The sequence below is a fragment of the Macrosteles quadrilineatus genome, unplaced genomic scaffold (genome assembly GCF_028750875.1).
Source record: "Macrosteles quadrilineatus isolate MER2022 unplaced genomic scaffold, UCM_ALF_1.0 Scaffold_4__1_contigs__length_99947679, whole genome shotgun sequence".
Taxonomy (NCBI): Eukaryota; Metazoa; Arthropoda; class Insecta; order Hemiptera; family Cicadellidae; genus Macrosteles; species Macrosteles quadrilineatus.
In genome coordinates, this window is record NW_026542597.1 from 58,109,135 (window position 1) to 58,124,210 (window position 15,076).

General features: G+C 35.4%; 1 protein-coding gene across 1 annotated transcript in view; it reads right to left on the reverse strand.

Moving 5' to 3' along the window:
- LOC128992084 (probable ATP-dependent RNA helicase DDX31) overlaps positions 1-10,460 on the reverse strand; it is a 41,469-nt gene extending 31,009 nt beyond the window's left edge. The window contains exons 1-5 of the mRNA XM_054415490.1: positions 10,205-10,460; positions 5,135-5,398; positions 3,749-4,015; positions 3,050-3,202; positions 385-452 (exon numbers count right to left, since the gene is read on the reverse strand). Of these exons, the coding sequence (XP_054271465.1) occupies positions 385-452; positions 3,050-3,202; positions 3,749-4,015; positions 5,135-5,398; positions 10,205-10,276 (824 nt within the window). The 5' untranslated portion in view covers positions 10,277-10,460. The remainder of the gene's footprint in view (positions 1-384; positions 453-3,049; positions 3,203-3,748; positions 4,016-5,134; positions 5,399-10,204) is intronic.
- Between the last annotated feature and the right edge of the window lie 4,616 nt (positions 10,461-15,076).

A 15,076-nucleotide genomic window follows, 5' to 3' on the forward strand; every position in this document is an offset into this window, starting at 1 on the left:
GCCTATTTCATAGGCCATGTGTTTATAGGAGTGTGTTGCTTTCACACAGGTTAGGCCTAGTGTCTTGGACTTGCAATAGGGATAGGCTCAATTACTGTCATATCCACAACAATTGTATAGCTTTTGACTGCTATCCCCTATATTCCTTCATTGACAATGCCACTGAGGTAGGCACTAACAAAAACAAATATTTTCTAACACATAAGAAATATCCACTATACTTCCAAAAGAGAAATTTCCTATTGTAAAAAGAGTATTCTTACAACACTATTAACACCCTGATTCTAGTTTTACCTGCTACAACAATCTAGTTTCAAATTATTAGTTTGTTTACATAAATTGTAAATCATCCATAACTTGGTAACTTATAACAGTAGCATTTACCTTGTAACTTCCTTTTCATAACCCAAGTCCAACAGTCTATCAGCCTCGTCCAATACAAGCCATTGAACCTGCAAAACAATGTAATAATGAGTTGGCTATTATAATAGATAATCATGGAAATGTTGACTAAATATCAAATATTTACCTTCTGACATTCAGCTAAGGCTTCTCTAAAGCGCATTTTAACATAGTATCATTTCCATGCAAGCATTTGCATTCCGTCAACAATTATTAACAAATAATACCCCCGCCGCAGCAAACCTGCAGACTAAGCGAATTTCCATTTGACTGATTGGATTTACACTGAAATGTCTACTTAAAAATATTACATTTATTCCCCATTTAAATAGAGTTAGTTTAACAAGTACTTAGGTTTGCTGCATCAGGGAGGGTAAAACTGTTTTTTTATTTTGTAAAATGTTAATAGTTAGTAAGAAATAAAAACATTTTCCAAATTTGATCAAAATATGTTCATAAACAAGCAAACTACAACAGTTTACTTATTCTCCATAAGAATAACATGGGAATTTTAAATTTACAATTTTTTGGAATTTTCTCCGTAACCATTAGGCGCATAATAACGCTTCAATATACTAAATTTTTTTTTTTTTTTTTAATCGGTCCCGCGCCCAGGTCTTACCATGAGTACTACGGTAATAGCTTATTCCCTATAAGGGAAATTCGCTAAAACATACAATACACATCCAAGTAAACATATTGGTAAAGAATTAAGTCATTGCAGTTACTACTTCATGTGTGTATCTAGGCATATCTGAGCAAAGACTAACTGGGGGATGGGGATTTATCAGTAGCAGACGTTGGCCTCTGACATTTCCATTCCAGGTGAGCAGCTGTGTAAAATCCTGCATTTATACAGGGTGTTCATAAAGAGGTGTCACAAACTTCAGGGGATGATTGTACTAATCAATCTAAACAAAAATGTACATCTCAACATAGGTCGAAAAAATTTTGTTTAGCCGCTAGCTGCCATTTTGTATTTTTTACAAAACAATTTATATCTCAAGAATTATTCAAGCTACGGAAACCAAAATTTGGACATACATTTATTGTGTTAAGAGGCAATTAAAGATGAAAGAGACTGATTAAGAAACAATTAAATTTTATATGACTAATAAACAAGAATAAACAAGAAATGAATTAGTGCTGTCACAAAAGCAACTGTAAAAATAATGATGTATCAAATAAAGTCTAAACCTTTAGGCAGTGATGACATATCTGTAGACAACGGAAAGTGAGTACGTTTGCTATTGAAGCAATCACACATCTTGTAAATGAGTCACAGTGGAGTATTCCGTAATGCATAGAAAGTATTGTCAGGCCATTGCCAAAAACAGCTGCACCAACTAAGGTCTTAGACCAATATAAATTCTTCCAGTAATTCAAAAATATTAGAGAAAATAGTGATTGACCAGATATCTCAATTTATGAATGATAGTAGGCTGCTCCTTAACTACAGTCAGGTTTTAGAAAAAATCATAGCACATGTACGAAGCTTGCATTATTCAAGCTTTGACCAATTTATTCAGTGATATTATCGATGCCAAGGACAAAGGGAAACATAGCTCACTTGTCATGCTTGATTACTCCAAAGCATTTGATTCTATGGACCATAGTATGCTGATTGCAAAAATGAAATATATGGGTTTTAGCGATAGAATCACTACCTAAATTCGTTCTTACCTTTTGACCAATTGTAGATTACCTGAGTGAGACATCTGAACCCCTCGATAAAAAACGACAAGCTCAAGGTAGCTGTTTGGGGCATGTACTTTACACGCTTTACACAGCTGACTTTCCCAGCTGTGTAAAACACTGTACTGCACACTTGTATGCAGATGATTCCCAGTTGCACTTATGAGCCTGGTTCCATGAAGGAGGCCATCAACAAGATTAACACTGAGAGCATCTCCAATTGGTCTCACATTAACGGGCTTAGGCTAAAACCAGACAAGTGCACTGTACTTTATACTGCACCTGTGAACCTAGTACAGACACTAAGAGATAATGGCTGGAGTATCAATCTTGATTGCAGGAGTCTGGCAATGTGTGACCAAGCCAAAACTCTTGGCGTCATTGTTGACAGAAGTTTGAGTTTTACAGATCATATCACACATATCTCTCAACGAGCAATTGGAAGACTGAGAGGTCTGTACAGGTTCAGAAGTATGCTGCATGAGGCTGCAAAAGCTTCAACTCATGCAGTCACAGATATTGTCAGTAGTTTACCACTGTTTCTCTGCATATGGCAATAGTATCACTAAGGAAGACATGTGCAGAATACAGCGGATTCAAAACTCAGCAATCCGATTTGTATTCTGCCTAAAATAAATTTGATCATGTTCATGTTTCCCCCTTCTGGTCTTAGTCCGTGGAAGCCAAGTGCAGGTTTTTGACGTGCTGCATTACTCACAGGGTACTGACTCTCCGTAAGCCCGTCTATCTTTACGAGAGGCTCTCTGTCCGGGATGAGATCTTCCAACGTGGAACACGTCATAGTGGGAGCCTTAACCGATATAAATGTTTAGTTGTTGTTAGTGTAATGACAAAAGTTGTTGTTCTGAAAAATTATATGTATCAGAGAAACGCTGGCTAATTAAGACTTTATTTATTTCTATATTTACTGACCAGAATAGCTCAACTTTACCCAGTCTAGTCTGACAGCCTTAGTATTCTGCATATGGTCATTGATGCGGCCAGGGGTGCCGATCAGGATGTTGATGCCTTTCCGTAGCCGAGCTTTCTCTGACTTGCGCTTCTCTCCCCCCACCACCAGACCTGGTACTAGCCATGCGTACGACTGCAACAATCAAATGTAACAACAAACAATAGGCTTATAAGTTTTGTACAAAACGATAACAATTTAGGGTTAGGGTTTATTATTTGTATATTTATGAACACATTTTGTTTGGGATTATTGTGCAATAATCATCCCTCAAGTACTATCATAGGTCTACAGGACCACTCAGTAATTTTTCCACACTCCCCCTCTCATCCCCAAAACTGGTTCTGCTCATCACCTTACATTCTTGGCCTGGACATTGTGTGGTGAACTGTTACAGGTGGTAGTGGTCATGGCAGTCAACGTCAACACTTCCAACAACAACAGAGCCGGTCTACCAACTACAGGAGGGAGGAGAGAGTGTCAAGTAATGTGAAGTGTTTGCTGTGGAAAGCTAGGGTGTAGGACCAATGTGTGAAAGTTCAAGTTTTATAAGCATAATAAATGTGGAAAGCTAGGGCATTTAGCAAAGGTTTGTATGTGAAAACTAGATTACATTATATCAATCCAATAATACTATTTACTGTTTCTACAGTATTGCATATACTACTGTAAGGTGCTAACCCTGATCAGTTTGACGAAGCACTCGTATGTCTGCAAAGCGAGTTCTCTGGTAGGCAGAACTATAAGAGCTCTGATGCCGTCAGCTCTTGACAGTTTTGGTTGAACTTTCCCAAGTGACTCGACTATTGGCAGCGCATATGCGAGTGTTTTCCCACTGCCTGTCTGAGACCTCACCAGAGCGTCTGAGCCCGCAAGCAGCACAGGAAGAGTTATTTTCTGGACGGTTGTCAACGTCGTCACTCCAAAATTATCTTCTAAATTTTTCACCTAAAAAAATTGTTTATTTGTATAAATGTGCCCTAAACAGCAGGTTCTGATAAGTGATTGCAATGGTACTGTACAGTGAGTGCACATAGTGAAACAAACATCCTATCATTGTGTACAGTGTTATTACTTGCAAGCCACCAACTGTGGCCGCAAGTAATAGACTGAAGGTATTATTGCTGGCTTCTTCTCTGGTAAACGCTACATTTATTAACATACAGTAAAACATCACTAATTTGCCATCTAGTAACTCGATAGTCAACAGCTGACGGGAGTAAAAAAAAACATTTTTTAGAACATTTAGTTGTTGTTTTTTTTTACATTTCTTTGAAAATTGTTTACTCATTATCATTGGCTATTAATAGTCAAAGTGACAAATGGACAAGTTAATGAGGTATTATTTTCTATCCGAGCAGTCAGATGTATTCACTTAGACCTATGGGCAATTATTAAAGAATGTCAAACCGGAAATATTAAAATCCAATGGAACATAGTATAAGGATCCGATCAGTGGCGGATGGTGGGTTAAAATTGTGGGAGGACATACTCAACAATTTACCTGGGGAAATTATTTTGATCGGGTTTTGGCGGGCCGAGCAGCTTTAACTCAACTCTGTTTTCAAAACTTACCACCTCCACCTCCTCAGCCGCCACTATAGATATTAAGGAATTGGACATATCAAGGTTTGAGTTATCAAAAATTATCTGAGTTAACAAAAATTATTTTTTAAAGTGTATTTTATGCAAGAAGTTTGTGAATATTAGTTTTTTTAAATAATGTGTAAATAGTATGTTAATATGCCACTGACGCAGTCTATCCGACATTGTCGGTCAAGGATTAAGGACACAAGTATCAAGTATCAAGTAAGTAACAAGTATCGAGGCCCTTTTGTATTCTAGTATCCAAAAGAACATGCTTAGGCTAGCATTACAATTACATTGACAGTTCATGAAAACAGGATCAAAACAGAGTACATAAGGCTAGAAAAATTGTATTAAGTAGAGAATAAAAGCTTAAGAGTATGAATCAATATCCAAGCATTTGAACCAATCCAGGTTTTACAGAATAGCCTAATTAAAGAATTAAATATGCCTAGCAAGTGAGTGATAGGTCATACTCACAGTGTATGGGTGAATGCCAGGGCAATCCTTGTACAAGTCACTGCTGAAAACAGATTCACACACAGGTTTGATCTCATTTGATTTGACATTAGGAATCTCAGGGTTATGAGCAAACAATGAAGAGACATGTTGAGTCTGGCTTTGCTTCGTGTCTTGGTTTGATCTTTTCCTTTTCTTTGTATATTTTTCATCTTCATTGTCTATCGCAAAAGTGTCATCTTTGAAACGTTTGTTTTTCTTTTTCCCAGTTTTTCCTTCAGTTTTCTGTAAAAAATTAGTAAGTTAGGTAGAAAAAACTAGTGTTAAATTACAGAAGCAAATAAGTGGATTCTACGTCGATGTGATAAAAAATGTATCCAACCAAGTTAAGATTAGGTTTAATTTAAAATTAACTTCAACTTCAAAATATTATTGTAGGAGATAAAAATAAATCCTAACAAGTCCAGTACCGGTACCTGATCATTTTCACGGAAATAAAGCATTCCATTTCACCTATCCTATCCTTAACTAAACTAGGTAGCCTAGGGCCTACAACTTATATTACCTTTGTCTGTCTTTGCTGTTCACATTAAGGTCTCCAACTAGTTTCCTTCGAGACCAAGAGTGCAAGTGCAAATCTAAGACCAATACCGTACATTCATTAACTCCATCCACTGCTATTCTAGCTATTCCCATCCCTACTAGTCTCGTAATTGTAGTTAAATCGTGATTTAAGTAAAGGAAACTCTACTGCTAAACAAGAATCATGTACAGTGATTATGTTTCTATGGGAAGAGGGGTACAATTCCGCAGGGAACCTGTGACATACTAGCCTATTGGATTAAATATCGATGTTTTTAAATGGCCTTAGTGTCAAAACCTGGTATACGTTATTAATAAATAATTTTATGCTTAAAAGAGTAGGCCTTCTCAATTTATATTAATGTTTAAACTTACATTAGGGCCTATATATAAAAGCCATATTAGGCCTACTCTGTTTTTCCATAATGATTTTAAGTTAGCCAAATTTGGTTTGAAATTAATCAAATTGTTAACCCTCCGAGTGTCCCTTGTTTTGGCCTTAATGTCTGCCTATTAGCGAATTTCCCATATAGGGAATAAGCTATTACCGTAGTAGGCCTACTCATGGTAAGACCTGGACGCGGGACCAATTTTTTTTTTCGTTTTGAGGTCCCTAGAGGCTAAAAACACCATCCGTTCAAATTCATATATATATATTTATATATTTATATATATATATATATGTGTCCGTCAGCACGATAACTCGAGCAAAAATGATCCGATTTTGATGAAATTTGGTACAAACGTGTAAAAGTATGTTTATTCGAACGAGTTCGCGATCCAGCATGATCGGACCATGGGAACGGGGGTTTACGGGGGGTTTTATGGGGTAAAAATAGGTTTTTCCCATTTTTGACCCAAAAAACATAAAATTTAGCAATTTCTTTCCAAAACATTTTGTAGAGCTTAAAAAAACAAATAATTTAGTATATTGAAGCGTTATTATGCGCCTAATGGTTACGGAGAAAATTCCAAAAAATTGTAAATTTAAAATTCCCATGTTATTCTTATGGAGAATAAGTCAACTGTTGTAGTTTGCTTGTTTGTGAACATATTTTGATCAAATTTGGAAAATGTTTTTATTTCTTACTAACTATTCACATTTTACAAAAAAAAACAGTTTTACCCTCCCTGATGCAGCAAACCTAAGTACTTGTTAAACTAATTCTATTTAAATCAAGAATAAATGTTATATTTTTAAGTAGACATTTCAGTGTAAATCCAATCAGTCAAATGGAAATTCGCTTAGTCTGCAGGTTTGCTGCGGCGGGGGTATTTTTAGCTCATTTGCAAGGTTTTATTAAAACGGATCTGAGAAGCATAAAAACAATGTTAATTATACTGTTCTATATACCATTTTGTTTGGAAAATCATGGGCTTCAATATTATATATAAAACATAAGGAACATTTGTAAAAAAAATTTTTTTAGGTAAAAAAAAATATTTTGGAATATTTTCAAAAATAAATAAGTTTGCGCTCAATGAAATTGTATAAATTATAGGCCTATAAATATTTGAAAATAGCCACTTTGTTCTAAATTTTATGAGGATTACAAATATATAGTCATATAGTGAGGTAAGTTATCAAATAAATAAGTTATGAGTGAAAAACAAATTTCAGTACATTGCGTTTAGCTAAGAATGCATAGCCTAACCATAGCTAGGAATCTGGCTGATAATTTACATCAATATCACTACCTACTTCTTCAGGATCATCAACCAGCCCTTCAAAATCACTTAAATCTTCTTATAATGCACCACATATATCACTACTTTTGATTTTTAACACTAAAACAATGATAAACGTAATAAAACACATCAGTCATCGGTCCGAGGATAACCAAGCTGTTTACAAATACGCACGTCAGCTGTCTGCTACAATTACGATCGGCTCGGAGAACATACAGCGCTGAGACAGACCTCTGGAGAAAGCTTATAATTGAACAAAAAGAACGATACCTAACTCGATCCAGTTCAATCCGATTCAGCCAGTCATAGAGCCTTTGCCGTAAACAGTGTTCGTGAGTCGCTGCAGCGACGCATGACACTCGGAGGGTTAAGTTACCATAAAGATAACTTATAGGCCTTACTTAAATAAAAACAACAACAAAACATAATAAGGTTTTTTGTTTATTTTATCCTCAATTTGTAGGCCTAGACGCCTAAAAATGGTTTTTAGACGTAGGCCTACAAATTAAGTATAAAATAAACAAACATCTTCATTATGTTTTGTTATTGTTTTTATTTTAAATCAAGAAGTTTAAAGTGGTAAAATAAAGTTATTTGTAACTGACAATCTCACATCACCTTTGGGAATAAGTTAACCCTAAGTTATTGAGAGACGTGAAGTTTAAGTTGTCGGGTCGGGTCAAGATCCGTTTCTCATTTTCTAAAGGAAATTAGGTACCGTACGGTACCAAATTACCCTATTCCCTGATTTGTAGATTATTATGTTTGCTTCTAGTATAGGCTACCTAAATTTGTTTATAATTTATTGATGTTTTAACTTGGTTATGTTTGTTTTGCCCTTTGAGTGCCAACGTCCGGGGAACCGGACGTTTTTAAAACGAGCCAAAAGTGCTGACGTCTGGCCGACCGGACGTTTTTAGAACGAGCCAAAAGTGCCAACGTCCGGCTGACCGGACGTTTTGTAATGATCGAACAGTTGTCATAACAACCGAATGGATACTCGGATTCTTTTAACCCATATATTAACATTGAGTCGAAAGTAACTAGATGCGATACATCGATTTTCGTTGGTCGAAATATCGAAAATTCGATTTTTACGAAATTTTAACCTAAAAATCGCCAGATCGCGCTCGGCATTTTTAGCGCGACCTTCGGGAAAAATCATCGGCATATTTTGAGCGTTACTTTTATTTCTCGCCTGGCACTCTAAGGGTTAACTTACAACAATATATCTATATATTTAATATGCTAGGCATATTTTTGTCATAATCGTTTTGGAGTGGTGGTGCTACCGATCACCATGTCCCAGGTGTCGTTAGAAAGGTCTTAGCATGTAGTTTTGCCATCAAACAAAAAAAACTTAGGAATTTCATCAGGGCTCTGCCCCAGTGGCCTTCAAAGTTCCCATGTTATTCTTAGGGATAAAATGTTTGTTTACATTTGTACAGATGAATACTTTGAAATTGACACTAATATTTGAAACACCTGGTTATACTAACATTTTGCACAAAATCAAAACATAACCAAAAAAACCTTCGACATAATGGAGACTATAAGACGTTGACCAGGACGGCCAATAGGAGAAGGCCGAGGAACTTTAACTGGTAGACGCGAACAAAATACAAATAATACTATTGTTGTTGATAGCCAAATACAGCAAGCACCCTTCCGTGTCGGGTTTAAGTGTGCTCTCCAGCAGCTGCCTTAAGATTTTGCATTCAATTTAGGACTGTTGGATAATCGCTGGATAAGCTGTTGATTTTGGAAGACAAGGAGGCGGGTAGGACTACATCCCAAACAGAAGAAAGGAGATATTAGATGAGTGGCAAATGCGTTAAGAGCAGAGTGTTTTATGTTAACGTTTTAAAGGTAAACGTTCAGATATATAAATAACATCAGAAAGAGACTGGAACAAGATTGGGAGATGGCCCATTATGAAACGCAGTTTGTCACAGGACATGGAAAATTTCGAGGCGAATTTGTGAAGATTTCACATGGTAGGAGATTTCACATGGTAGAAGAGGAAGTACCGTATGTAGATGTGGAGAAATAAAAACCACGAGTCACGTACTTATAAATTGTTCACTTCAGGAGACAAATAGGAGAGAACAGGAAGAAGTCTAGGATAAGAAAGGTCTAGATGAGAAAATAAAATATGATGAGTGACAAGGAAACAGTTGAGACGTTTAGAAAAGCAGCTAGACATATTGCTCAATTGTTTAGATATTTGGATTGGAAATGAAAATATTTTAGAAGCAATTTAAGTTAAGTTATGGTACATTGAACGATTGAACCAAATTAAAAATCAACAAGCAGTATATACCTAAATAGACCTTTCGATATCCAATACAATAGTATATCATAGGTTCTATGTGGAATCTACGATATCGTAGGTTCTATGCGGAATCTACGATATCGTAGGTTCTATGCGGAACTATACCCAACAATTTTGGATAGGCTACCTACCTAGACCTCCCTTAATCAGGAGCAGGACAGGACTGACTTTATCCGGCCTACTTTATAAAAATGAAACTATGAACTATGGGTACCTATACCAGTATGTTTAATCTATGATAATACATAAATCATGCATGAACTGGAAATCTATTGGTTAGACCTTGTAGACCCTAAAGGTGAATTTCGACTGTTTAATTCGATATAACTTATCGTTTGGTTAGTTCGGTTAGGTTAACTTTACCTAACTAACCAAACGATATATCGAATAATCGATGTATCGATCAATATTTTCAGTCGGTTGTTTGTGCCAACAGATATGGAAGTGTACCCCTAATAATAATAATGCTTAAGGCAAAAGCCTACCTTAGTAAAGTTTTCTTCTGCTGAATAACCAGTCCCTATGTTTAGAGTCAATGAGTCCACAACGGCGGACATACCGTACTTTACTTTGGGTAAAACCACGGTAAAACTTAGTAACTACGAATTAATCAATTAGCGTTTTATTTTTGATAGAATACAAAGCATAACATATTCAAAAATGTTACTTAGTTTAAGTGCAAGGTTTTATAGTCATAACCTAAAGGTAAAGATTTTGTTGACACCACCAAATACCACATGTAGAATAGAATGTGGATGTCTGTCGTCTGTCTGTCTGTCTTCTTGGCAATATTGGTAATCTCACTCAACGACAAGTGGCAGGTTTTAGTTTTGTACCATGCAACTCCGAGCTATTAAATGTTGTTTGATTTGTTATAGCATTGATTATCACATGGTTGAGTTTTCTTCAGTATTTTTAATGACAACAATTTACCATAAACGTTGTTGATTGGATTAAAATAAAATTAACGTACTCCAATCTACTATAAATTCAGTTTACTATCACAGCACTATATCGGTATATCAGTTTCAATGCTGCTTTATACATTACTGTAATAATTAATTTTCCATACTGAGTATTGATTTCCGTCCAGTAAGTCTGGACTGGTTAGATTTTAAATTTAATTGTCGACGTTTTCTCCAAATATGAGGTTTCCATGTTTGCTTTGAATCTAAATGGATAGGTACCAAAATATATATAAAGTATTTTTAGCCTCGTCCACCGGAAGTTGCGGATTATTTATTGTGACAGGAGGGCAAACATTTCGATTTAGAGTAAATAAGTCAATAAGTCATTTATTTGGCAAATTAACAAATACAATTTGCATAAGCTTTTGTCAATACACTGAATACAACCATAGAATAGATAAAACATACTACCCATTATGTTTTATCTATGATACAACTTTGGCAACTCAAAATGTATACCTTTATAACGAGTGGTCGATAATAATTGCTAACATTTTGTTTTGTGACAGCACTGACAGCTCAGCTAATTCATCGGTTAGAGAGATGATTTGAATGGTTCCTTAATAGCATATTTTTTGTAAATAAGTTGTCCAAATTATTCAACATATCTATGGAAGTGGCGTAAAAAATTAATAATGTTTACATTTTTTTGTTTTTTGCAATTGAAGTAATAAACAAAAACAACGCTGTGTAACAATTAATTACAGTTTATTTATTAAAACTCAAAGAAATTCATGAATTTGAGTTTTAACATCTGAATTATTATTTGAGTTTTATTAAACTACTGTAATTGTTATTTTACACAGTAAAAAACCAACAGTACACAGTAAATACACAGTACATTACAGTAATTGTTATTTTACTGTATTTGTTATTTTTTAATTGTTATTTCTTTTGCGCTGTTTTTTTTATTACTAACTTCACACCCTCAAATAAACATTTTATAGATTTTACACATTATTTATTTTTTATGCCACCTACATTAGACAAGTAGAATTAGTTTGAACAACTTAAAATTTAAAATACCCCCGCCGCAAACTTGCAGACTAAGCGAATTTCCATTTGACTGATTTGATTTACACTGAAATGTCTACTTAAAAATATAACATTTATTCCTGATTTAAATAGAATTAGTTTAACAAGTACCGTACTTAGGTTTACTGTTTACTTGTTTGGGAGGGTAAAACTGTTTTTTTTTGTTTTTTTTTTTGTAAAATGTTAATAGTTAGTAAGAAATAAAAACATTTTCCAAATTTGATCAAAATATGTTCATAAATAAGCAAACTACAACAGTTATATTTACTTATTCTCCATAAGAATAACATGGGAATTTTAAATTTACAATTTTTTGGAATTTTCTCCGTAACCATTAGGCGCATAATAACGCTTCAATATACTAAATAATTTTTTTTTAAGCTCTACAAAATGGTTTGGAAAGAAATTGCTAAATTTGATGGTTTCTGGGTAAAAAATGGGAAAAACCTATTTTTACCCCATAAAACCCCCCGTAAACCCCCGTTCACATGTTCCGATCATGCTGGATCGCAAACTCGTTCGAATAAACGTAGGTTTACACGTTTGTACCAAATTTCATCAAAATCGGATCATTTTTGCTCGAGTTATCGTGCTAACGGACACATATATATATATATATATATATGAATTTGAACGGATGGTGTTTTTGGCCTCTAGGGACCTAAAAAAAAACAAAAAAATCGGTCCCGCGTCCAGGTCTTACCATGAGTACTACGGTAATAGCTTATTCCCTGTATGGGAAATTTGCCAAAAATGCTATATTAATTAAGGAACCATTCAATGCAAAAATTTTCTCTCAAGTCCATGAAATAGTTGAGATGTGACAAAACAAAATGTTAGCGGTTATTATATGGACCACCCGTTACAATAAATAAAATAGAAAATAAAAAAAACCTTTAATATCTCTTGAATCTAAGGTAGCTAATGAGTAGCCTGATTAAAAGTTTGATTTCGTAGTACAAGAGGTGATGTATAAAAAAGGAAGTGGAGTGAATTGGTAATCGCGGAGCACAAGGGATACATACAGGAATGAGAGCTAGTCGACATGAAACTTGAAAAGATTTTGCCTGACAAATTACAGCGTCTCAAGGATGTAGATGGAGGGGATTTTTTATATTCCAGATGAGCTGAAACCCCCTTGCAAGAATGGCCACGTGGGAGAGAGAAAATGGTTCTTACTGCGTTCTTCTGAAGCCTAAACGAGAAGAGTGTTCTTTGATTTTCAAGCAGCCGACACACTGAGCGCTAAAGCTGAGGTTCTGAGGATATTAGGGTTAGCACCCCAGCATCTGCTGGTGAGCTTCCTGATGATATTACTCGGTACAGATAATATGGCTGCAGATGCCCTGACTAGCGTATGTTCTTCAATCCAAATCAAGAAAAACTGTTGATTGATTTACATGCGAATCTATGTCACCCAGGTGTGACACGTTTGTACCACTGGGTTCGGAGTAAAAACTTGCCCTACTCGATTGATGAAATCAGACAAATAACAAACTCCTGCAATGTGAGTGCCGCTGTGAAGCCTAGATTCTTCAAACACAAAGGGATTTTGATTAAAGCCACTTCTGCATTTGAACGGCTGAATATCGATTTCAAAGGTCCGCTGCCTTCATCAAGTCGAAACCATTACTTATTAATTAGTAATAGTAGACGAGTTTTCACGGTTCTCTTTTGCTTTCCCGTGTTCAGACATGTCATCGTCAACAGTTAAGTTAGTCAAAACTAATACCGTACATTATTTTCCACTTTTGGGGTTCTTAGATACATACGTTCGGACAGAGGAACATCATTTCTGAGCCAAGACTTAAAAAGCTACTTGAACTCACTTTTGGAATCTCAACTAGTAGAACCAAAGGGTATGGCATTCTAAGGAAAACAATTGAAATCACTTAACTTAGAAATAAACCAATGGAAGACAGTTTTAGAGGATGCCCTCAGCTCAGTGAGATCATTACTTTGCACACCCACAAATCAAACTCCTCACGAGCGTATGTTCTTACATCCACGTAGATCTGGGAACAATGGTGTTTCAGCTCCTTCATGGCTTCTCAATTCCGGCCCTGTTTACTTGAAGAAATTCAATCGTACATCCAAGTATGAGCCACTTGTTGAAGAGGTCCAACTTCTTCACGGGAATGCTGAGTATGCTCATGTTAAGTTGCCTGATGGAAGAGAAACTACCGTGTCTACACGTCATCTTGCCCCGGTTGGTGAGTACCAAACCGACATAGAGCAAACCGATTTTGAGAGTGATGAAAATACTCTATTACCCACTTCTCAACCTGAACCTGAATACTTTCCTAGTCCATCATCAACACAGAATCAAGAAGATGAAATGAATACTACTGCCGAGAATTTACAACCTAGACAAGAAGCTTCTAGAGGAGAGAACCATAACACATATCAAAGAAGAAGTTTCAGAAGCAGAAGACCTCCTAATTATTTAAATGACTACGTTCATTAACATTAGGGAGGAAGAATGTAGTAAAAAAACATGTGTCTTCAATTCTTTTATTATTGTTTTCTTGTGTTTGTAAACAAATCCATTATAATTCAATGTTGTACGTTCAAGTTATTAAAAACTGTTCTAAAGGTGATAAAAGTTCATTCATTCTTACTCTCATTACAGTGGACCTCACAAAGAATAAGTAAATCGGTCCCGGGTCCAGGTCTTACCAAGAGACCTACGGTAATAGCTTATTCATATGGGAAATTTCCTAAAATTGAATGCTGTAAAAACATTTTAACTCTATCCAGTGTGTACAGTGTGTTTTAAAACACTTGCTTCCTTATTTAAAAACTGCAATAGAAAAAAATATGTAGGTTACAGGAATCATCTATTGACGTAGAGGCCACAAGTGTACCTTGCAATTTAAAATTTTTTAGTTAAAGGGGGAGAAATCGGGGTGAATGGGAACTTCACATTGAATTCACAATAATTGTGTCCTCTACGTCAATGATTCCTGCAAACTGCATATTTATATTTATTGCAGTTTTAACATAAATAAGGAAGCAAGTTAAAAAACACCCTGTATAACAAACCATCATGCCACACCTTATCAAATGTCTGGCTAACATCCAAATTGGTAAGTGACTCATATTTTTCTGTGAAAATCGTGCACATTCCTGCACTGGAAAATTTACAACTACACCACTGGATATAAACAATAAAATTCAATATAGGTGTGTCATGGTTTGAATAAAGCAAAGTTATTATATAATCTTGAACATTAACCAGTGTAATAGATTGTTAGTTGATAAATTGGAAAGTAATGCCATTATAATTGTCTAGAAGTACTAAAGATAGGAACCGGTTATTTTTAAAGAGTGATTCCATTTGGTTCACATTGA